General features: G+C 47.1%; 1 protein-coding gene across 5 annotated transcripts in view; it reads left to right on the forward strand.

Annotated features, from left to right (window-relative positions):
* Positions 1–24512, forward strand: part of ST7 (suppression of tumorigenicity 7) — a 153617-nt gene that overhangs the window by 26302 nt on the left and 102803 nt on the right. The window contains exons 1-2 of one of the 5 annotated variants that reach the window (XM_075428266.1): positions 16199–16552; positions 16651–16728. The exons of 3 other annotated variants lie outside the window; for them this stretch is intronic. In XM_075428266.1, the coding sequence (XP_075284381.1) occupies positions 16531–16552; positions 16651–16728 (100 nt within the window). In that variant the 5' untranslated portion in view covers positions 16199–16530. Of the gene's footprint in view, positions 1–16198; positions 16553–16650; positions 16729–24512 lie in introns of those variants that run through there. One more of the 5 variants, XM_075428267.1, reaches the window with a different exon arrangement.

The raw sequence follows: 24512 nt of genomic DNA on the forward strand, positions 1-24512 counted from the left end.
TCATGAAAGGATGAATGGCAGACAGATCTACCACATGCAGAGCACATAGTATAGCTGATTTTGATAGGATTAGACACTGCTCTTTTCAGGAACGTAATATATTTCCGTCTGCAACATGGGCTTTTTTTTTTTTTGCTTTGAATAAAAATGCAGTGGCAGTAGAGAGGAGGAGACTGAGATGTGCATAAAGATCCTACTGAAATGAAACGAGCCTTGAGTGGTGTTTTGGACTTTCTGCGCACCAAAACGAAACACCGTGAAGCAGTACAAGAACACACGAGGCACCTCTGGGAGGTGGATCGGGCTGGGCTGCGGGTGCCGGCGGCTGCATCAGGGCACACGGGCGCCCCGCGTCACCCCTCTGCCCGGCCTGGCCCCACGTTGGGTGGGTTGGCCAGAGCAGCGTCTTCTGGGGGAAGAAGCTTTGCTCCAAGCCTAACTCGCAGGGAACCGAGGTGGAGAAAAGTGGATTGAACGCATCTGGTCATCAGAGTTGAGCCTGTGGTCTGTCTTACCGTAGAGCAGGGTGCTCTGAGGGGTCCTCCTTGTCCCTTCTGGCCTGCAAGCCTGCCGGGGCTTCCTCGACAAAGTGTTGCTGAAATTCATGCACTTCTGTGAAATACGTTGATACAGTTGAAGAGGCTGCCAGCAGCAAAACTCCTCCTTGCTCTTCTAGGGAGACAGTGAATAGGAGGCTATTGAGAGATATTTATAAGAATTAGTCTTATAAAGCTGTCATAGCGTAATTTATGCTTTCCTCTCTGTGCAGGCTACAGCTTCCCGTCTGTAAGGATTGTGAGAAAGCATAGAGCGGTCCCAGACCGAAAGAAAAACAGAGCAGCTGTGAAATCCTGTTCTCATACGAACGCTAAGAAAGATTTCTTAAAAAATATGTAGGAAGAAAAACAACAGAGACCATTACAGATAAGAAGAAAAGTCTGATTCTTAAGAGGAAATAAGCATTGCCACATGTTAGGGAAACTTTAAAAAAGAACCCTGAAAAAATATGTGGAAATATTAGGTGGGGTTTTTTTTTAAACAGTGAAGCTTGCAGTGTTGTCCACGTGGACGTCACCATGTTCCCCTCCCACTGACAGAACTGTGAGATTGTACAGGTAAAGAAAGTACTTCAAATTCTTCTTCAGTATTTCTGTTTCTTTTTTCTTCTTTTTCTTTCTTCTTTTTTTTTTTTCTTTTGGTTGTATACATCCACAAGGTTCAGACACTTGTTTTTACTTGGTGCTTGGGGGTTTCTGTCCTTTTTTCAGCTTTCCCTTGAATTTACAGGTAAGGTCAAGCTTGGTTGTTTAATCATTACCCTTTTAAGGTTTATTGAGATCTAGCCTCCATTCTTCACTTGAGTTCATGTGGTTGTGCTTGGCTGTGTGGTCACGGTGTGTAAAACGGGCCATGCTGTAGTGCAGCCACAAGAGCATTGCCCCACATCCCTTCAGCCGCTTCTGGGAGTTTGCTCATGGCTGAGGCTGGATGTTTTTCCTTCCGTCTGCTGGAATCCCGGGGATGTTAAAGTGCAATATTGTTCCTGGCACAGAGTGATGAATGTGATCCTTAACTGTGGGAAAATTCCTCCGAGAGCTGTGCTGGTTCAGAGGAGGTTTGCTGTTGGTGCTCCCTGCAGTCGGAGGACGTGGCTCAGGCAGCTGTGACCGCGCAGAGAGGGACGGAGGACGCTCCCTGCCATATTACTCTGCTAACCTCCTATCTCCTGCCATTCTTCTCCTGGACTTGCACCTCGGTCTGTCCTGACTCTGTCTGTCTCTTCTCTGCAGTGTGTTTTGATTACCAGGTCCCTGGCTTTTCAGCAGAGCCTGGTGCTTGAAGCGCGTCTCTCCACTGCAGTCTCATAAAGATTTTAGGTAAAATGGTGTTGCAAATGCAAGTACATCCCTGTAGCAGTGACAGCCTTGGCTGACCTGGGAAATTACCCCAGTCTGTCATGTTGATCACTGGCACACAGCAATCCAGCTTGGGTTCTTCATTGTTTGCTGGAGAGCGCTCTGTATTGCACTGCTCTGGTGACACCAGACAGTCTCTTGCATAGTGCTTTCATTAGCCTGTTATTTCTCATACGTGGCTTTTGCTGTCCTTTGAGTCCTGTGAAGGTGGGCTTTGATAAGAACAACTTACAGGTAGTTTTATTAACTCCCTGCCACAGCAAAATCAGGGTTTTGAAAAAAATGGGATAGCCAGGTCCTCTCTGGGGGAGTGGAGGTGGACTCTAAGGCATGTGAGGAGACTCGCGATGTGAGCAACTTTTTTGGGGTGGGGTGAGTGATAGTGGTTGATGGGGAATCTCTGGACTGTGACAGGGCTGATGCTTGTTCCCTGTTCTTGAGTGGTCACTAATTCCTTGTATCAGTCAGAGGAAGGCTGTGTCCAGACTGGAAATGAGTGAGGAACAGGAGCCCAAGGAGGAAGGCTTTTGCAAGGTTTCAGACATGTCTGTGTAAAGGGCAAGTGCTTGCCACATAGGAGAGCTAACATTTATTACTGCAGAAATGCCTCTGAGTCCTATGTGGAGCGCACAGACTTGAAATTTGACAACCCAGCTCCTTCTGTCAGGGTCTGAAGCTTTTGAATAGAAACTGTGCTGGAGCTCTTGGGAAGCTGTTACCCAGGATTAGAGTCTGGAGGAAGGGGATGCACCAGGAGGCTCGCTGCACTCTGCTGTCAGCTTTTTCCTATCAGTTGTGCAGACTGTGGAAAGAAATCTGGAGAGCTGTGGGATGCCAGAGCAAAGAGAAATGGTTTCTCTTTGAGTGTAGGAGCAATTAGGTGAGACTTTGAAAGGGCAAAAGCCTTCCTAAGGTCCTGCTGGCAGCTTGAAGAAAGCAAACTTCATGCAATAAATAAAGAAATAAACAGATGGATAAAGGGGCAAAACAGAATGAGTGAAAGATGACTGGTGAGCTCTCCTTCCACACCAGGAATTCAGAGGCTGCACTAGATCCACCTTTGTGGGACTATGCTTCATTTCCCTGAACTACCTTGTGACTTGTCATTGGAGATGGAGTCCTCTGGTCTCATTTAAGTAGCACCTTCAAATCTAGAGAACTTTATGTTTCTTTTCAAACTTTATTCAAAAGTTACTTCAACCATCATTGAGATGAAACAGGATGGTTTATATTTCCCGTGAGAACCGTACTCTTTTTAAAAGAATAGCTTATACATGCAGTCTGTTGGCATCCAACGGCTGAGTTCTGCCTGTTTGGAGAACAGTACGTTAGATCTACTGGTCTGGTACGTTGGGGTACAAAGGTGACCAAAAGCTGTATTTTTAGTGAGCTTGATCATGACCCCGACATTTGCTGCAGTAGGAGCGTCCCAGGTAAGGGGAGCCCTCTTATCCTGACAGTTGAAGGTGGCAGAGATGGCCGTGAGTCAGCGGTGACTGTGCTCCGTGGGACAGCTTTCCGCGGGTGGGCAGCTGGTCTCGCTGCGTGCTCTTCCCCAATGTTCTGCTTGGCCAGGTCCATTCCCAGGCCTGGTTCCCCACCCGCAGCTCAGGAGAGCGAGTACCCAGAGGTGGGCTTAAGGGGCACGGGCTCACACGGGTTCAGTGAGCACATGGCTGCTGCAAGGGCACAACTGCACGCTACTGCAGGGGATCGTAAAACAGCTCTGGTGAAGCCTCTAAAGGCATGGTTTTGGGAACTTTTGGTGCTGAGGAATACAGAAATCCATAGCTGGCTGCTGCAGAAGCAATGAAATTATGCCACAGTATTGCCAGGAGGAGTACGGATTTATTTGATTGTGAAAGAAAATTAAACTACCAAATTTTCAATATTCACCCTGAGCTAAAATGATGCATCCTAACAGGATGAGAAGTTTTGTTAATTGCAAACGCTATATTAGTTAATTTATCAATTGGAAGAAAAAACCCCAATACTTGATTGAGCAGGTGATATTTTTCTCTGAGGTCAGTGATGCCTTAAATCAAGGAAATTCAGAAACTCTCTTTCAATTGCTTCACAACAAAGGCAAACAAAGTAAATCTGTTGTCTGATTATTTTCAAGACACTATAAAAAGCATTGTAAGTTTAAAAAAATTACAAACAGTTATTTCTTTCTGAACTACTGTCTAGCCCATTTACTGTGCAATACCACAAAGTACATTATGGAAAAGTCCTTGATTTGGGAAATCAGAGGTTTTAATGATCTTCCTTTATCTGCAGAAGCTTCAGAACTGCCTGACACAATCTGTTTTATTGGGCTTGATGACGTGGAAATGTTTGGTCATATCATCACAGCATGGATTTTTTCCTTAGATTTCAGTTGAAAGAGTTACTTCTGTACTGTTAGGTCTGCAAGAGAGTTCTGTTACTATTGCAATTACTAATTTTTTGAAAGATACTGAAAGGGGAAAGCAAAGACACACTTTCTGTGGCTTACAGCTAGTATTTATTAACATAGTAAAATCTATTCATTGTACACTCTTAAACCTAGCTCCGTCTAATCATTAGCATTACTGAGGTCTGAATTTGGCAAAACTCATGGATTGTTTGTTAAAGTTCTCCCTGTAAAATGCTTCTGGCAGAGATCTGTGTTTATGCTTTAGTAGCTCTATGTTAGGAAGAGGCACGATGTTGTGCTTTCAGATCCAGCCTTCCTGTTCCTTAAAGCTTGCTGACTTCATTGTATGTCTTTTTACCTCGATGCAGTGATGGACGGAATCCTGTTCTTGCATGTATAGACTTGGACAGATTACAGAAGCCTGAAAAATATGCAGCTGTTAAGGCTAGTTTCAATTTGAGGTTATTTCCAAAGGCATGTGCAAAAAAACTTTATAGTTTGGTTTTACAAAAAGGAAGACCAAAAAAAAAGTTATATGGGCATCCGCTTTAAAGTGACATAACGTAAAAAAATTGTGCATGTTGTTGTCCCCTTATTTTCGTGAAAGGGATCTCAGGGACCTCGGGCTGCGATGGAAGAGTGTTTTGATTGGGGAGATTGCAAGGAATGATGGAGTCTGGCCAGGAGGGACTGGGGCCTTTGAGGTGGACTGGATATGCCAATTGAATTCCCAGTGGGGCCCAGTGGCTGGACAAGAGGCAACAGGCGTATGCTGAAGCACAGAAAATTTTGTCCGAACATGAGAAAATACTTCTTTACTCTGAGGGTGGTCAGACATTGGAGCAGGTTCCCCAGAGAGGCTATGAGGTCTCCATCTGTGGAGATTTTCAAAACCCAGGTGGACGTGACCATGGGTAAGCTGCTGCAGCTGGCCCTGCTTTAGCAGGGGGCTTGGACTCCCTGCAGCCTGTGCTTCTGTGTGGTGGTCTAGGAGAGACGTAAAGCAGAGGGTATGGAGCAAGGCAGAAGAAAGGGGAGAAGAAGGTTTTTCCATGGGCTGTGCGTTGGGAAGGGTTGGGTGCTCCCCAGAGGAAGGGATGAACACTTGTGCAGGAGAGCTCTGGGTTAGGAAGCGCCGGGCAGGCGTGGGGCAGATCTGGGAGGAGAAAGGCTGGGACCTCACTTTGGCTGTGGCCGGGTGGGTGGAACAGGTAGCCACCTTGCCATATCCATTTCACGTAGCTTGGACTTTGGCTTGAGTAAAGATCTGTGGACATGACTCTCTTGTTAAACTAGTGAAGCACTCAGTTTTAAATAGGCAATATTTAAAAAAACAAGAGCAATTAAAAAGACAGATTTTAAAGAAAATAAATGCTTTAACCGCAGCTTGCTAGCCAGGATGCCACTATCCCTCCAGAAAGCTCCTGCCCCGGAGATGTCTCCTGGCTCCGTAGCTTAGTGCGTGTAAATCTGCTGCCTGCTGCGGCGGAGCTGAGCTGTGGCGGTGGCTACTGCCAGTACAATATTGCAGTTCCCTGCCGGCTTCCGCAGTGAGCACACAGCCTGCATCCGTCTGCTGCCGGCGGCAGCGCGGGCCCTTGGCAAAGGACACGTAGGGCACGTTTCAACAAGTGGCTTTCTAAAATCTCTTATGTTATTCCAGAGCAAAATAACAGTTACTGGCATTTCTTTGAGCGACTCTTGTCTAACTCACTGCTTTTAAATCGATGTTAATTCAAGCTAGTGAATGACCGTGAGAAGTGGGTGAAGGGTTAGTTTGCTGATGAAGTACAAATTCACGTACGTGTTGCTTTCATTTGCGTCTGTAACGCAGGGCTGAAGTTGAACCAAGCGAGCTATTTTTTTCAGACAATATATTCAGTAAAAAATTTTTTTCTGGTAAGAAGCAATTATTGCATACAATGAAAGGAATGTTCTAGAAGAGTCTTAACTCTCTCTGCACAGACACGAGAAAGATATTTGCAGTAAGGGGCACGTTGAGCACATGATGAAGACATGGTGGGACTTTCCACTGAGGTCTTTTCCCTGGGACCTGGCACTGCTTGCCAGGGGAAGCTGTATGTTCATAGTTGGACACTTGATAACACCTACCCTTTTCTTGTTCAAGTACTTAACCCTTTGGTTTTCCCTACCTGTAATGTGTTGTACCACTTTCAGTCAAACACGCAATTAGCACCAAGAAAAGTAATGAAGCCTGAAGGTCTGTTTTTACAAGTTTGTGAAAAGCTGTGAGGATTGAGATCGGGGAAGGTGCCATACTGGACTGCGTTCATCCAGTGCACTATTTCCAACACCACTAGGTGCTTGGTGTGAGCTGAACAAGGACACGATAGTCTGTTTCATTTATTTTGGAATACGTTTTCTGGAGAATTTTCATTAAAAAAGATGAGTCTATTTGCACAAGATAGATTCCTCATGCTCTTTGAAGTTTAAAGGACCCGCGAGCCTCTGGCCTCGGGGTGCCCGCAGGGCGGTGGTGCCGAGCCAGCCTTCGTCAGCCCAGTGCCGGAGGCAAGTCACCCCTTGTGCATGAGGTTGTGTTTTGGCCAACCACCAAGCCGTCTTCCGCGAAGGGTAAGTGGTGTCAAACACTACTTGCCTGTAGTGTAAACAGGGCCGGAGGCTAAAGTGGGTGAACAACACTGACAACAAATAGTGCTAAGCGGAGTCCGTAGCCATCTGAAGGCTGATGGGTTCCATGAAGCATCAAGGAGGGGTGCTCGGAGGCAATCTGCCTGCCCTCCAGGCTGAGCAGAGCCATGTGCATGTGCTCTACTACAGGCTGAAGCTCTTCAGTCTGGTACGACAACTGATTAGGTGGCATTGAGTAAACAAATCGGGTATGTCAGAGGGGCCACAAACCGCTTGACTTGAAGAAAGGAATGCGTCTCCATTCTTAAATTTGTTAGGAGGAATGTGTCTCCGGTGGCGGGGGAGACTTGCTCTTTGGTGAACTGACGCCTGCTGATTTTACCCACTTTGTGTATGTGCAGATGCTGTGCTCGGCATGACCTTCCTGCCTGGGCTGATGAAGTTGATGAGCTCTGTGTGCTATCTAGTACTGGACACAAGTCCTTGAATCTTTCATGATGCTGAAGGCAGAGAAGTGGCACGGTGCTTCCAAGTATCGAGCATCACTGGTGTAATGGAGATTTATGCAGCTGCAGGGGCAAAAGGGCATCTCTCTCAGCTGAACACCTGCTCTGTAGGTGACTTGATCATGCTGAAGTCTGGGACCTCTTCAGGGGGAACTTGCACCCATAGCAGAGGTCACTGTTCAACATAGGTTTGGAGTGCAGGGGTCTACTCTTCTTTCCCCAAAGTGTGGGGCCCCCGACCTCAGCATAACCTTCTTTTCCTGTGCTTCCCCTAAAACTCCCAGACACGCAGGAGGTACTTCTATGCATACGTAGGTGTCTGCATCTGAGCTGCTCCAGCCTGACTCTGTGTGTACTCTCTCTGTAGTCAGCAGAAAGAAAGTGTCCCCGCTGGAGTTGGCAACTGCTGAACCGACAGCAAAACTGTTCAGAAAATCAGTGCTCTCTCAGCATGCTGACCAGGACTTTCCTGGGATGAGTGTTGTGGAGATTGGGAGCTGCAGCCTCTGTGTCTCCATCCTCTCCTCGCACTGCTGGAATGCAGCAGCTCTGTGGGTCCCACCACCGAGCTCTCCAGGGGAGAGGCCAGGGAGGGGGATATCAGCACCCTGGCCCTGGGCAGCGTGGTCTGCGCGGAGTGAGGGCCCACAACGAGTATCAGGTTTCTGAGGAACTTGGATGGTGTTGATGTCTGATGATTTAATTGCCACCAAGTTGCCGTGCCACTTATTATCATGCCCATCTGGAGTCACAGCTCTGCCATGGTGTTCATACAGTGACCATCGCCAGGCAGGAGGTGCAAGCCGTAGTTGTGTTTTGGCAAAGTGGTGGTTTGATGTGGCAGGAGTCCTGTGAACCAGTAAATGCCGTGAGCTCCTAGTAAAGGTCTGCTGTAGGTCCTAGGTTGGGTTCCCACATGGAGTTGGACATTGGAGTCTCTGCAGTTTTCCTTCCTTTCTGACTTGTGGCTGGTGGGAAGGATGTTGGTGCAGTTGAATCTGCCATGAGGAGGGAGGGCAGATGCCACCACCCTTTCCCATCTTATTTTTTTCTACCTGCATAGGTGAGCCTTCTGTTACCATGACTAAATGCCTGATGTTTTCTCTAGTGCTTTGTTTAGGAGCACATTTCCAAGGTGTCTGTCAAGTTTAAGAGCCTACTTCTCCTAAAAGCCAGTGCGACTAGGCTGAAGTGCTTTTGTGGAGGCTTCTTCTTCACCATGTATTTGTTCCTCAGGCTGGCCCTTATCCAGATAGGCCTTTTTTTCGTTTGGAGAACATTGCGTATCCAGGAGGAGTTTTACTCTTCTGGTGTTGAGTGTTCAGCAAATGAAACTGCTGCGTCCAGGCTTGCTGCCTGGAGCCTGCAGTCAGAGCCTTGTCGATGGATGTTGGTGCCTGCAGCAACCGGACACTGGTCAAGCTGCAGGTTCAGGAGGGCTTGGATTGTATTATCGACTCTTAGAAGCTCTTTCTCAAGAAAAGCCATGTTAGTCAAGTTATCCAAACATTTACTAATTTTTGTGGTCAAGAATTTTTTTAATTCCGAGAGAGAAATTTTACATCTCCAGTCTGCTGGGCATGGAGGCTGGTTGGAACCCACAGAAGGAGGGGATGGGACACCACCGAAATGCTTCATCTTGGGAAAAATGAAATCCTTAAATGACAACAGTTTTGTTCAGTGGAACTAGTGAAACAGTTTCCAGTGGACTTGGTTTCTCCACTAACTGCACAACTGTATTATATTTCTGGCTGCAGTGTCAGCTTATCCACTGTTACGCACGTGAACATCCACATAGGAAAATAAAAATGAAACTGTTGATTGAAGATTTTCCCATGGTTATGTTAAGGACTTTTTGACGTCTGCTAGTGAGTGTGCTCAACACAGCACTCGCTTACCGGTTGAAATGGCTGACCAGTTCCCGAGCTACTAAGCAGGGACACACGGAGCGTGCTCGTGTGAAGAGCTAAATTCCTCAGACACCTTTTTATGTTGTTTTGTGGGTATTCCCTCACAGGCTTAGAAGTCCTTCGTAATATTTCCCGTATGTATGATGAAATCATTGCTATTTATGTCAGATTTAACGTTCTTCCTGTGTTTACTTGGACTGAGAGAAAATTTGAATTAGATCTTCCTCTCTCAATAGTCACTTACTCCTAATCGTGAAGTTTTGGCATTAGATCAGACACTATTAATGCAGATCATAATGCAATGTTGGCAATGTTTACTACTCTTCTAAGTCTCTCTGACTTATTTTTTATGCATATAAATTGGATATTTGTGTTTTTTTCTGGGGCACACGTGTTCCCTCTGATGCCAGTTTGCATGCGGTTTATTATGAGTTGGCCTTAATCCTAATTTGTGGTCCTTCAGGGTTGCATAAAAAATGATGACAGTTTGTTTATAATCTGTTTTTTAATTTGTTATCCACCTTTGTTCACTCTGATATGAGGATACAAAAAAACCAAACCAAAATATTTCAGGTATTTCCCTCAGTGTAGAAAATACACACTTATTTTCCCTCTTCTAATATTTTATTCTTTTAAAAAGGCATTTAAATAGCTGGATATTTAAATTATTTATTTTAACCACAATGCTGATTTGACTGCTTTCTTTGTTTTTAAGTTCTTCTTGGATCGTATTGAAAGGTAGTGTGTTCTGCTGGGACATTTTTCAGATGCAGTAGTGGCTTCATTTCATCACACAGTTGCATGCGTTTGGGACAGAAACAGCTCTCAGAATTTAACGACGCCATTGCACGTGCTCTGTTGAGCCATGGGGCTTGATGTTACTGAAAAAATAATGCATTTCATTTGGATTTCATGTGCCATTTGCACACAGTGAGTAGATTGTCACACTGTGTTGGTAACTGTCTTAGATATTTGTGGATAAACAGTTTTATGCTTAAAACCAAACTAACCAAACTGAAAACCAAACCAACAAAATGGAAGTAAAAACAGGTGAATCATCATCCTAGTCTTTTGACAGTACTATACAGAAGGTAAGCTATATTCTGCCACTTATAAAGTAATACTGCCTTATTTTTCAGTCTCACATTGGGTATTGGAAGGTAAGATGAAAAAGGAAGATTTATTCTGTATCCTCTGGTGTGGTGAATGGGAATACGTTTCTGTTCTGTTGCTCCCTGTTACTAGACCCCAGGTATTCGAGCCCAGGGACTACTACCAGGGGAGAAATACATACTGTGTTGCTTAGTATCTCAAGGCTTTGTAGCCTACAGAAGTTCCTGGTTCCTGTGAGAAGACAGGAGCCCAAGATTTGGAGTTTTTCTTCAACATCGTGAGGCTAACAAGGAGCAAACACCCAGCCCTCTGAAGAGAGCTAGACACCTGCCTGGGATCCGCAATGTCAGCCATATCCTAGAGTTGAGTGCTTAAGCTGGCTCGATCCTTTCTTTCTTTCTTTCTTTCTTGTACGCAATGTTCTTTACATAGAGCTTTCTGCATGTAATACTCTGCCATTTCATAACTGCTGGAGCTTCGTGACCGTTAGATGTGCCCCAGCTGGGTGGCCTGGGAGAGGCAGAACACACAGAACTTCCTCTCTTAATTGCTGAGCATCTCCTCCGAGCTGCCTCTTGCTGCCCGTAGTGAATGGCTTGCAGTTACCATCTGCAGAGCAGGGCTAAAGCTAAGATCTGTGTTAAAACTGAAGGGCACTGCAATAGTGTAATAATTGGCTATTATGGTTCATTGTATCTCTGTTTTTAGAAAGCAGTCTGTCTTTTGAACTTTATCTCTCAGATAAGGACCAATACAGACATAAGAAGATTTTTTGATGGCAAAATTAAGTGTTTGTTCTTCAGTCTGGCTTGTTATTTGTGTGTGTGTGCATGCGTATGTTTACTCAAAAAACTTAGTTGTTCTAGGCATCAACTGTCTAAAAATGCTGCAGAAAAAGATTTTTTACGTGAAATGGGGGTGCATAAATGTAATATAGACTACACAGAAATATTTAAAAAATCAGCGCCAGAGCAAATAATAATAAAAAGAAAAAAACATTCCTGCAGTCCACAAATCAGTCTGGTATAAAATCCTTTTTCTGCGTTGAACAGGACTAAGACCTTGCCTTTTCTCCTGCCGGCAGTCTTCTTCCTTTGTGTGCCAATGCAATAAGGGAACAGCGAGTTGCAAGGAGGGAATGCGGGTGGAAAACCTTGAAGGAAAGGTGATAAGAGCTGGCTATGAGGAGAACACCGAGGACTTCCAGACAGCTGAGGTGTTCAGGGATATTTTCCGCTGTCTGGCTAGCTGGTCCCCTTGCCTCCGTGCCTGGGCTATCTGGCATAGTCCTGGCTCTGCCTCGCTCCCCGGGCTGCTCTTCTCGCTGCCCAGCCCGGCTGCCGGTGGGAGTATCCTGGTGTTTCCACAAATGAAGCGCCTTGGATGTTTCCTTCCAGCGGGACATCCGTTCATGGGCTCTCCTTGGCTCTGAATGCCATGCAGTCCATGCTGGCAGACCCCACGGGACCCCTGCCCCGCTGCCCGCATTCCTGCCGGGAAGAGCTCATCAGGGCTGTCCTCCCTCCCGGCCAGCCACGCTCCCTCCTCCCGCGGCCACGGCTCCCAAGGTGCTGTTTTGGAGACGCCGGCTTCAGTTAGTGAGGGAGGTATTGGGGGAAGTACCCTGTGGATGGGTAATCCTTCGCACCTCTGGGTCGGGGACTCGGCGTCGTGGCGTCAGTGCAGGCCATTTGGTTTGGTTGTGTGTGCAGTTTCTTTGTGCCTTAAATACATGATCCTGTGAGATGAGAAGCCGAAGGCGTACCGCCACGGTAGATGCTCCCTGGTATAAGCATGATGTCAATTTTTTTCACCAGAGATGTTTGTTACAGTTAATTAAAGGTCAGCAAAGTTGAGCAAAACAAGGCCAGAGTAAGTATAGAGCCAAGGGGCTGTAGCTCAGCGTTAAGTGCTGCTATTTGGCTTCATTTTTCTCTAGACCCTGAAAAAACACCTTGCAGTATTTTGTTGGTGTCATGTCAGTCAATAAATGGCGTGGCAGCTGTTGCCAGAACCTACAAAACCTACAGAAGCTGGAGATCGTTGCAGCGCGGGTGACTGGGAGTCTAGCTGCGTTTTTAGGAGGGAGCTAAGTAACCTTCCTAGAAGCAAAAGAAATTCCTTTCTGGGGTTACAGAATAGTGAGGATTAACTGCACAGTTGCTCAGAGATTTCCAGTAGTACCTTAAATGCATAAAATTTTTTAATGTCTTAAAAAACTTTCATTTTTTTTAAGGCATTAAAAAACTTACAGAACAGAGGACTTGGAAAGCAAAGTCAAGTTTAACTAATGTAATAAAAATCCTTACCCATCTTTGAGGATAGAGATTGTCCTCTGCATTGCCTCTAGAGACTGGAAGGAGTGGGACCCATTCGTTGCCCCCTGGGGAGACAGGCAAGACCTCCCCTGTTGAAGTGAGCTGCTCAGGGCAGTGGACAGGAGAACCTCACGGTGGGATGGGTTCGTTTCCCGTTCTCAGAGTTTCTCCTGCGGAAAAGGAGGTTAAGCTCAAAATGAAAAGTTTCTCTAGTGAGAAGAGAGAATGAAGATTTCTGGTTTAGTGGATCAGCATAAGGTACGTGTACAAATCTATCTCGGTTGGTAGCTCAAATTTCCTGCTGGCACTGTTTTTCTTGAGGGAATTTAAAGCAGAAATTCACATCTGTATAAAAATTTAACATTTCATTATCCAGCTTGTTTGTTAAAACTCAAACTATGCCTTAGAGTTTAGACACACATGTCCTTACAAAACAGAGTTAAAATATGTATATTAGGAATAAAGAGTATCTGGTCCAAGAGTGGCAATGGTTGAGGAGCACATCCCTTTCTCTGAGAAATGTGAATGTGTAGGAGAGAGCTTTGGATAACTTTATTTCGTGCTGGCTTGTGGAGAAATGCATGGAAGTTACATTGTAAATGAATGTAACACTTGGACAATGTCTTGTGCACATGGTAAGCAAATCACAGCAATGCTGACACTTGCAGGAGAGTTCGTTTGACATTCTGTGTACGCTAATTTACATTGTCTTCATTGCTGTGTAAGAGAAACTTTCTCATAGGAAGAGATTAAATTTGTTGACCCTTCTTTGCAGAATAAACCAACAGCAAAACTCAGGGTAGGAAACAGAAATTTGTAATTCTGCTGGCCAGCTAGCGAACTAAAAGGTTCTGGTCTTACAAGAGCAGGAGATCAGAAACAGATTTTAACACTTTCTCTAAGTCATTTTATGAAGTGTTTGAAAGAACTTCAGAGAAAGCCTTTCAGTGGCCTGTCAAGAGTCACCTTCCCCACAAGGCAAAGCACTGACCTGGCAAGCCTAGCACTAATGGAATAGGTTATTATGAAATCCTGCCACAGATACTGCATGGATTGTTTAGGCTTTTCGACTGCCTGTGTGCGTCAGTGTAATGAGAACTTGGCAGAGAGCCTGGGCTCTGTGACACCTTCAAGGATGTCATTGGAAAGCCCTGAGGTTTTGCATCTTCCTTGGAAACAATGCTGTGGGAAGTTCAGATCTGCTCGTCGGAGCAAAACTTACTCTTCAGCCATTGCAGAAGTGCAGTAGGGTTTTTGTTTAAAGATGCTGGGAGACTTACCGGTACATAGTAGACACATCAGTTTTGTGAACTTGCCTCGGCTGCTGGAAAGCCAAGCCAGAACCCTGTGCACTGCAGCTTCTTGTCAAGCCTATTTTGACTGAAGGAATTGTTACTGGCTCCAAATAGTCAAAAAAACTAGTTCAGTTCTGGGAACAGCAAAGCTACGGTCCTTGTCAGAGGATTTGTGCCACCGTCATTACAGCATTGTGGTCCAAACCAGTTTGGATGTGTCTTCCTGCTGCTGGGCATCCATGCACATGAGGATTGAACAGCCGGGTCGTTAGTTCAGGTGCTTAAGTACAGATTTGGGGACATCTGTTTAGTCATTGCCTGAGGGTTGGTTTGAGTCGCAGTGCACCAGTGTCCCATCTGCCGATGGAGAGAACAAAAGCTGCCTGTTAGAGACTGTGTGGTGAGATGTCTCACCCCAGGGTATGGCCTCTCCCGGGGCTTTAGTCCAGAGATGAAATACAGATAAATGCTCCCAAAAGTCTGGTGGTCCTAAGTATTCTCATGGTGTTTGCAGAACACAAAGAGACTGTTCAACGTGTGGGGCGGAAAGCAGGGAAACAACAGAAGAGCATTTTGTGCCAACAGAGGTTGCCGGGAGAGGACCTGGATGGGCCTGGCATGTGCCCCTGCCCAGGGTGGGAGGGATGAGGAGATGGGGCTCTGTGTGGCCTCTTGATCTGTCTCCTTCCTCGCAGCACCTGTGGACCAGGGTTGTTGAGGGTCCATACGGACGTTGGTGGGCACGCACACTGTATGAGCGTGGGATCATGTTCCCCATCCTCAGGAGCAGAGCAGCTGGTGTGGCGACGGACCACTGTGGCTCTGACCCATACGTGGCTTTCCAGCCTGCTTGCAGGGCAGTGGTGGCCCTGGTGATCTCCTGCTTGGTTCCCTGATGATCTAAGCACATGGAGATCCTCAGGTGGCAGGTCCCGCCAGCCTTCAGTGGTACTCGTTTTTCCAGCCTGCTGCTCGTGGTGGCATTGCGTGTTCTGCAAACAGCACAAACCCCCTTAGCACGCGGAGCGGCAGGAGCGTTTGGGACCAGTTAACCCACAGAAGCTCAGAAATGGGGGGTGGGCTGTTTTTCTTTAAGTGCTTCACTTAATGGACTTGCCGCTATCTCCTTTCTCCTCATCCACCAGCAGAGCTTTTCAGTCTTTGCCATCTTAGGAACTGCATATACTTGTTCAGTGAGACTTAAAGAAAATGTTCTCGTTTTGCCCCCTCCGGACACCCGTTCCTATGGATGACCCCCAGTGTCCGGTAGCTGCCGACCGTCAGCTTACTGCTTGGCTGCTCTCGCCAGCACGGGCCAGGCAGATTCCTTTTGTCTGCAGGAGGGTCGGAAGCAGCCAGCTGAGGGCTTTGTTTCTATGTTTGAACATTTTTAAATTACTGAGTGTCAGAAAAAAATATGCTCAATGCACTCAAAAATGCACTCACAGTGGCTAAGAAACACTCAGTCTAGATGGCTTAGAAGAATAAAGAAGAAATAAGGAAAATATTTCTTTGGTTGCTAGGATGCCTTTTTATCACTCAGATCAGTGTGGTTTGGGTTTTTTATTTAAATGTGTGACTTATCTATTCTGGTTAGAGCATTGCTACAGTATATTCTGACAATGGATTTGAGTAAATGAGACAGTTGGCTAGCACTTGTTGTGAAAATTAGGTTTGAAGTATAGATTGGCCCAGGATTTTAATTTTTCTTTGAAGGAAAAATAATGGAGAGAGCTGGTGATAGAAATTCATGGTTATTCTTTATTGAAAATGCCATTAAGTGGCATTTACTTCGACATTTGCCCCCCAAATTTATGCTGTGTGGTAAGTTTGCACAGAAACACTTTGCATCTTTTGCAGCTGGGAAAAAGAGCGTGACCACAACGCAGATATTCTCCTGCTCGCGTTACAGCCCCGGCTTGGGATTTATCATCACGGAGGGAAATATGTGTCCGGTCCTTTGTCTTCTGCTTTTTGTGACAAAGGAATTCCCATCCGAATCACTGTGCTCCGTTGAAGCCCCCTCCCAGCCTCTGGGTTAGCAGCAGTCAGTCTTTGCAGTGTCCTGACGTCATCCCGGGTACGCATAAGCCCTGCCATTGTCTGACGGGGAGCAGGGGCTGGGGAGCGCGGGGGCTGCTGCCTGCTACCTATCCACGCCTGCCGGTGTCACGGAGGGGGACGCTGGCCTGCGCTTATCTCTCGGATTTAAAACAGAAGCTCCGGCTTTTTTAGTTTCCCAAGGAAGGACCTTCGCTGCGGGTGCGAGGAGAAAGCCGTCTGCGGTGCGGAGCAGAGGAGGGGAGAGGAGAGGAGAATCTGGCAGCTTGGAGAGCCTGGACTGCATTGTCTGGCTCCATGACCCCTGCTGCGTAGCGGTCTCGTCCCTACTCTCCTACACTCCCTCTGTCTTCCACTCTTTTTTCTTTCCTTTTTAAAATAGCGGCATCTGGGGCCAGCCATGTTTGGCACCGAATCTTCATGTAAGTAAATGCATCCCACTTACACCCTTTTTTCTGTTAAGAATAGGGCTTGTTTTACCCTCGCCATACCCACCGCGCTTGCATCCCCTTTGCTGTAGGTCGTGCTAAACGCTGCGGTCCTCGCCTCTTCATGAAGGGACCGAAGATGCCGGAGGGGAAGCGTCTGCCTCCGAACAGTGGGTGCATCCTCGGTGCTGGCAGCAAGGCAGCTGTCAGCGCGGCTGAATGCAGGCCGCTGGAAGACGGGGGAAAAAGACTGTTTGCCTTGAATGTGTTAATTGATAATATCACATCTGTCAGTGATCGGGGGTTGCAAGCGCTCTGATGAATGCGCTGCTCGGGTGCTGTGTGTGGGGACTGGGAATGCTGCAGCATTGGATGGGTGAGAGCTGGGGGAGAGTGTTTGAATCAGCAGGAAGAAGCGATCTATCTCATTTGCTTCATTTTTTGTTTCTGGGAAAAAGGAGGCTCGTGTGGGAACACTGGAGAATCCAAAATTAAATTAGGTGGAATTCTAAATATGAGGTAAAAAATGCAAAATAATGGAACCATTTATTTGTTTCTTCCTAATATTTGTACTAGAAAATCTTAACTGAGAGAGCCTGCTGTATAACAGCAGTGCAGACGCATGTCATTGAAAGCAGGCAGCTTTTGCCCCAGCGGGAACAACGAGTACCTACCTGGCAAATCTGGCTGCGGAGGAAGGCTGGGGGTTTATGTATAAATAACGTTGCTGGTGACAGTGTGGCTGTGTGGAGATCAGTCTGATCCAGTGATGAACGAGTGACTGAGAAATGGAAAACAGCCAGTTTGCACTGTATTTTGTGCACAAATAGTACTGCATGTTGAAAACGTGTCTCGTCTGAATATGAAGCAGTGGTGCTTTGTATTTTTTAGAGCGTTGTAGTGTGCAGCATGGTGTAATGTCTCCGTGCTGTTAGACTGGACCCTCTGCAGCTCGGCTCTCCGTGGGAAGTGGTAAGAGCATCGGGATGCCTCGTAACCACGTCCTCCTGGCTGTCAAACCCCTGTGCTCCCAAAGGGTTAATGGGTCCTGTTGTCTGGCTCTGGGCAGCTCCCCACCTCCTCTGCCACCTGCCACGGCGCCTGGTCAAGGTCAGGCAGCGTAAAAAACAAAATTAGCTTTCAGGTTTCTTTTGTTTGGAGAACCTTTTTTCATGCGTGGTTGTGAACGTGTTTGCAGCGCCGGGTCAGCGGAGCGTGAGCAGAGGGATGCTGAGCGCTGTAGCTGCGTCTCTGCAGCCCCAGGGTGGGTGCGTGGCCGTGGGGTCTGCCTCCGCGAGACGTGTGTTAGCGTGCCGTGAGATGAAACAAGCCATGCACCTGCCCTCCTGCAGAAAGCGCGTGCTGCGTACTCGGAAAGTCGAAGGTGTTCAGCCTTGTTCCTTGTCGTGGTCCTCTCCCGTTCTATGAGGTGCGTTAGTAAACGGCTTGCTTGTCACATCGGGCTTTTGGCTGAAGTCGCCGGGCTGTACCGCCAGCAGCTGTGGCTGCTTTTGTTTCCATGGTTCCCGCAATTCAGGAAAGGGCGAAGGGAGCTTCCGTGACAGCCACTACCCCCTTCCCAGAAGGGTCTGGCAGCATTATTTGCCTTTAAGAAAAGGGGTTATACGCAGCGTGGCTAGTTGCCATCGATCCAAGCCGAGGTTGTGGCCAGTCCCTGCCTGCACTTGCCAGCCGGGGCAGATGAAGGCAGCGTGATGGCTTCGCCTTTGTTCGCATCCACTGCCCTGCGCCTCTGCCCTGACTGGGACCTTGTACCCAAGGGGACACTGGGGACGCTGGCATTGCCCTTTGGGGGCCTTGCCAGGCCATCCTGGCCCGCACTGCTGCTGGGGGAGCTGCCACGTTGCCTTCAGAGAGAGAAAATCGGGGCAAAATTAAAGTGAAACGCAGTCACAGCTAGGGGTTTTTGGTCTTCCCTCTCCTCCTGCCGTCATCATCCCAAGCTGTCAGATGACAATGGTGTGACTAATTGTTAATATTTCTGTCTGGCTAGAGCAGCGTTGGATCAACTAGACAGACCTGTGTAATGTTAAAATAAATTAATAAAATTCAGCATCATCTGGTCCGTGAAAACACGACAGAAGCCCTCTCTGCTGCTGCTCTCCAAAAAGCACGAAATGAGCAGATTACATTTTTTTAATCCTGCTGCTTACACTTAGTATTAAGGAATTTAGGCTTCTATTTCACTTTTCTCTGATTAAAAAAACCAAGAAAAATGGTCAGAAGCAAATCCTGGTTTAGAAACTTTTATTCTGTCTCTCGGTATCAAAATATTTTAACCGTCAAATCAACTCTCACTCAGCAATCCTGGTTTTTCTTTTTGCTTTTCACAGCAGTCAGCAGGGCAATTAAAGATAGTCCGAGGGCTGCTGTGGAAACACAGGCATCTGCTTACCGCCTGCTGGGTGCGGGGACGGACAAACAGCCGGTGACGCCGGCCTCTGTGTGGGGGGCAAGGCAGCGGGCGATGCCCAGGCGATGCTCACGCTCTGGTGCGGGACGAGCAGGGAAAGAGCACGCGCAGCAGGAATGCCGTGAAGTGTCCGCGGGAAGGGCTGCGCTGTGGCGGGGCAGCTGCCGTGCGCTCATGCTCGGTATTTTCCATCGGTCACGTGTCCTCTGTATAATCCCCACGGGAAATGTCTGCGCCGGAGACCCTTCGTCCTCGGTGCGTCCGTGCGGATCTGCTTGCTGCCAGGGGCTGTGTGCATGGGGGCAGCTCTCTGTCCCACGCCTCCTCCCCGGCTGACCTGGCAGGCTTCGCTGCTCACCATAGGTAGTAAATAAATCTTGGTTTGGTAAAGCGTCAGGTTGGGAATGAAGTCTTTTTGAAGGTGAAATGCTGCGGCGCTGTTGCAGCGTTGCACTGAAGCTGGGCAGCGGCAGGTCTCTGAAGAAGTGATGAGCTGGTCCCCATGAGAGGGACACCCTCAGTTCAGGGAGAAGAGAGAAACCAAGCCGAGGGGAAATAGCCAGCAAACATCCCTTGTCTGACTCGTGATGCTTGCAGTTGCCTGTCTACAGGAGAGACAACATGAGCACAAATTAGGCCTCACCTTGAGTACTGTGTTTAGTTTTGGGCCCCTCACTACAAGAAGGACATTGAGGTGCTGGAGCGTGTCCACAGAAGGGCAACGAGACTGGTGGGGGTTCTAGAGAACAAGTCATATGAGGAACGGCTGAGAGAACTGGGGCTGTTTAGTCTGGAGAAGAGGAGGCTGAGGGGGGACCTTATCACTCTCTACAGCTACCTGAGAGGAGGCTGTAGTGAGGTGGGTGTTGGTCTCTTCTCCCAAGTAACTAGCGATAGGATAAGAGGCAATGGCCTCAAGTTGCATCAGGGGAGGTTTAGATTGGATATTAGGAAAAATTTTCTTCACTGAAAGGGTTGTCAAGCATTGGAACAGGCTGCCCAGGGAAGTGGTGGAGTCACCGTCCCTGGAGGTGTTCAAAAAACGTGTATATATGGCACTTCAGGACATGGTTTAGCAGGCATGGTGATGTTGGGGTGATGGCTGGACTTGATGATCTTAGAGGTCTTTTCCAACCTAAATGATTCTATGATTCTGTGACTCTATAAATTAAACCAAAATGTGAGGGCAGCCACATTCGGTGGGGCTAAGCAATACTGGGGGAAGTTGGGGTGACACGGCTGCACCAAATCTCTCTGTGTAATGAGAAGAAATGGAGCAGGGTGAGGTTCAGAGCCCATAAAGCAACCAAAGAGGCGCTCAAAGAACCATTTCATGTGTGTCTGAGAACGTGCACCACGTGTGCTTCAGATACTCCAGACAGAGTACCTCAAAAGCCCCAGTGCTGTTGAAAGGACTCACACACACGCTGTGGAAGACTGAGGTGATGCTCTCAATATTGCTGTGGTTGTTTCTGCTAGGGTGTTTTAACCTAGCAGCAACGCTACAGGGGGGTGGTTATGTGGGAGGGTGTCTGGGAGGTGGTGTTCCAGCCTGGGCTGTTCAGGGAGATGCTCGTGATGGTCCATGTCTGGTGGATCAGCAGCTGCGCTCTGCAAAGCAGAGAGACTCTGGACCAAAGGAGAGCTGATGAAAGGGCAGGAGGAATGCAAAACCAAAGGGCAAGTGGAGCTTTCTCCATCCCGAGGCTAATGTTGGAATTCTGCTCTCTGTGGGGAGGCTGGGGAATGCTGTGGAGAAGGGGAAACCCTGCCCAATGAAGTTTGCCGGGGAAAGCTGCTGTGCTTGTCCCAGGCTCACTGTACTGTCTTCTGCTTTGTCTGTTCAGAAAGTGCTTTTGTTTCTGGGTATTTTTCTTTTTTCCCCAAACTCCCTTCCAGCTGGAATGCAATAAATGGCAAAGGTTGCACCAAGATCATTGATTTTATGGCATCGGGAAAGTTGTCTTACAAACCCCTGCAAAACAGCAGCAGCCAACAGCAGCGAAATGAGGGAGCTTGGCGTCAGATATTAAGAGCAAGGACGACCCGATGGGCACGGGTGCTGCCGTCCTGGGCTGCTGTGTGTGCCTGCTCCTTTCCCCAGCACCAGTACTCATCCCCGCCTGTGACTGAGCCAGCCAAAACCTGAGCACTTCTGCAGGCACTCAGGTTTGAGCATGTTGGCCCCCCAGGGTGGTTCATGGGTTGATCGGATGAGCAGTGGCACAAGGGAATGTGGGACACGGCGGTTGAAACTGGTGGGATGGCAGCTTTGGCGAGAGTGGGCTCCACTGGACCAGCGGATGACCAAAACGCTCCTTTTGTGAGCGTAAATAGCCCACCGCCGTCCTGAATTGCCAAGACCAGGAACAGCAGTAAGTACAGGTACCTGGCATCAGATGACAGTCACAATTTCGCAGTGATGTTACGCTGGCTTCTCAGGCAGCTGTATGTCGAAGAGGGGTTGTGGGAATGTGTCAGAAGCTGTAACTTCAAACCAATGTGTTTGGCTGCTGAGGTGCCCGCTGTTCCCCAGAGAGTCAGGACTGTTGAACAGGTCAGAGAGGCTTGGCTACAGCGGCGTCAAATGTCAGAGTGAGCCTGGATTATGGAAGGGATTGGGATTGCAGGAGCTGTGGAGAAACTTCACAAATTCAGCAGTGAAACTTCAGACTTTTGAAGGGAAAACACAGTCTCACCTTCTACTTTACAGCAGATTTTGATGATTTACTGAATGATAAGGGCGTTCCCTGTTGTTATTTTTTTAATAAATGCGTTTTAAAAAAATATAAACATGAGGTAAGAGAGGGTTCTGCAGTTTCTGTGAGCTCTGCATGGCTTCGTTAGATGCCTGAGGTGGCGTCTCCAAGGCTTGGCTGCACGCGTGCGCAGGAGGACAGGGGCTTGGAGCTCAGCCCTCCTCCTCCAGCAGCGTCTGAATTCACCATGCTGAGCTGTTTACAAGCAGGGCAGCTGTTGGGAAAGTTTAAGTGTGCACCTTGCCCTTTCTTCTTCCCCTAACAAAAAGTGAACGGAGACATTGTGCAGGCTAGATTCGACAGTCTTAGGCGATTTGGCTCTCGCAGCCCTGGAACACCTTTCCTATCGCATTGGTTTAGAGGTTGCAGGGATCTGTTGTAAAGTCACTGAATACACTGCTGGTCTCTGGTGTAGCTGTGCCCCACGTGAGCTTTGGCATGGGGAAGAAGTCTCAAGGTGCAGGCAGTGAAGAGGTTAATGTTTTTTTCAAATTGTCGAATTGGTTGGTCCTTGCCATAGCTAAAAGCATAAGCTGTAATTAGTGGAGGGGTCTGTGGGTGGTCAAAGGTGACAAAAGATCTTTCAGATTTAAGACAAAAATCATAGAATACTTCAGGTTGAAGGGACCAGCCCCTCCCTCAGCGCAGGACCAACCTCCAAGTTAGAGCCAATGAAAGATACCATCTCAGTCCATCTGCGTGTTTGCAAAACAGTATGAGATCAAAACAAGCTTCACCTTTGTCCACTTTAATTTACAGGACCAGAAATAGGAATAAATCTTTATGCCTAAGGACAACTGAAAGGTTATTAGAGCCCCTTTGGGCTGTGTGACCCAGATAGGAAGTGCCGTATGTGCAGTGAGAACGATGTCGTGTTGTTTGAGCTGGGGCAGAAGCAGTAGAGTTTCCTGTAATTCAGGGGTAATTCATGGGTATGCCCAGCAGAAAACTTGCTTGCAAAACAATCTTAAGGTGTCTCTTTATCTTAGCTACAGTACCTTGCTTGATCCCTGCAGCACCAGGAGAAGGTCTGTAAAGTGCTACAATAAGAGTGTGTGGGATTCAGGGAGGCAGAGTATTCCAGGTTTCAAGATTAATGGATGAATTCCTGTTTGGTGGAAATACTGATGTAACATCGCTGTTTAGACCTTTTTCTATGAAGATCACTGTCTGTAATGAGGGATCACAGAATCTGAGAAATGCCATTATGTTCCCTTTCATAAAGGGATGCTGAGGCTCCGAAACAGGGAAGTAAGCTGTACAGCTACAGAGAAAAACACTTGCTACCCAGAATCTGGTGTAGCTCCATGGAAAACTGGCTGGTTTTGCTGTGTTTGATCGATGTGAGTGCTGAGAGATCAGCTTAAGGTGCTCAGAAACCAGGAGTGTAAGTGAATCCATATACTACCTATACCAAGAAATGTGCCATTGCTTCCCAGCATTAGGTGGAAAGTATTTTAAGAGTTCCTAGGGCTCTCTACGGATGTACTTGGACATGGCATCTTGAGGTGTATCAAGTGTTTTGATCAGTACATGGGAAGTAGAAGGGAAATTCTTGTGAGACTACAAGGCAGCAATGCGAAATTAAAGTCTGATACGTTTGACCTCTTTTGAGAAATCCAGCAGCTGGGAAGATCTTTCTTCGGTGTAGTGAAACAAAGGACGCAGAGGTGACCCTCAAAGCATGCTAGATGGTATTTCAGCCTAAAGCAGGAGCCTAAGGTGAAAACGGCACAAAGTTGGTGAGCTTTTCAGAGAAAGTATATAGCTGTAGTGGGGACTTTCCACGCTTGTATGGCCCTTAGATAGCTTTTATAAAGGTTTGAGTGAACAGGGAAGAAGTATGAGAGAGTGGTGGGAATGAGCTCTGGCAGAATGTGCCTTGTGCTCAAAAGGTCTGTAGCCTAAGAAGCCATGAGGAGGTTTTGGAGATGCCGGTGGAAAGATTATCCATCTCCCTTGGCCTCTCGTGTTTAACGTGCCACTCATTAGCCCAGTGATTTTGCAGTCTACAGTGACGATGTGATTTCAGGTATGTCATCAGTCCAGCAAATACCGACTTTACCGCTAGGAATGAGTCTTGGAAAACCGTTGTGAGTTTGGATTTCCTGCTGTACTCGCCTGAGTGTGGAAGTACTGTCTTGTGATGCATCAAGTAATTTTAAGGGGATGTGGTCTTGATGTTGATGAGTTCAGGTTATGCAAGTGTAGCAAAAGGAAAATATACTAAATTACATGTTTTAAAAGTTCCTGGATGGGGCTAGAAAAAGGACATCAGATATTTTTCACTATATAAGTTTGCGGCATTTTTTAAAAGTAGTAAGTGATTTTATGATGAGGACACCACTAGAAAGCAAATTCTGAGGGGAAGGGCATATATTACAGCTCCATGGAGCTCAGAAAATGGCAGCTGACTCCACTTGTAAGATCTCTGCTACAAGAAAAGGAAAAATTGCTGTAAGAAGAGAGCATCCCAACCAGAACCTGAACTGCATAAATCACTGGTTTATCGATACTCATGAGTCACACTGACTCTGAACTGACTTAGCACCTAAGGAAAATACTGCAGATCACAAATACATATGTAAAATAGCAAAGCATTTACACAATTAACAATACAGAAAGATGCAAAAAAAGTATATTTAACGTTCAGGAAAAGAGCTGAATGTGGAAAATGTTAGCACCACTAACCTTTTTCCCTGTCAGCTGCATTTGTTACTGGCATTAGTAAGGTATCTAAGACTGTCGCGGTGGTAGTAAA

Source organism: Opisthocomus hoazin, chromosome 8 (assembly GCF_030867145.1).
Source record: "Opisthocomus hoazin isolate bOpiHoa1 chromosome 8, bOpiHoa1.hap1, whole genome shotgun sequence".
In the NCBI taxonomy this organism is placed as follows: domain Eukaryota; kingdom Metazoa; phylum Chordata; class Aves; order Opisthocomiformes; family Opisthocomidae; genus Opisthocomus; species Opisthocomus hoazin.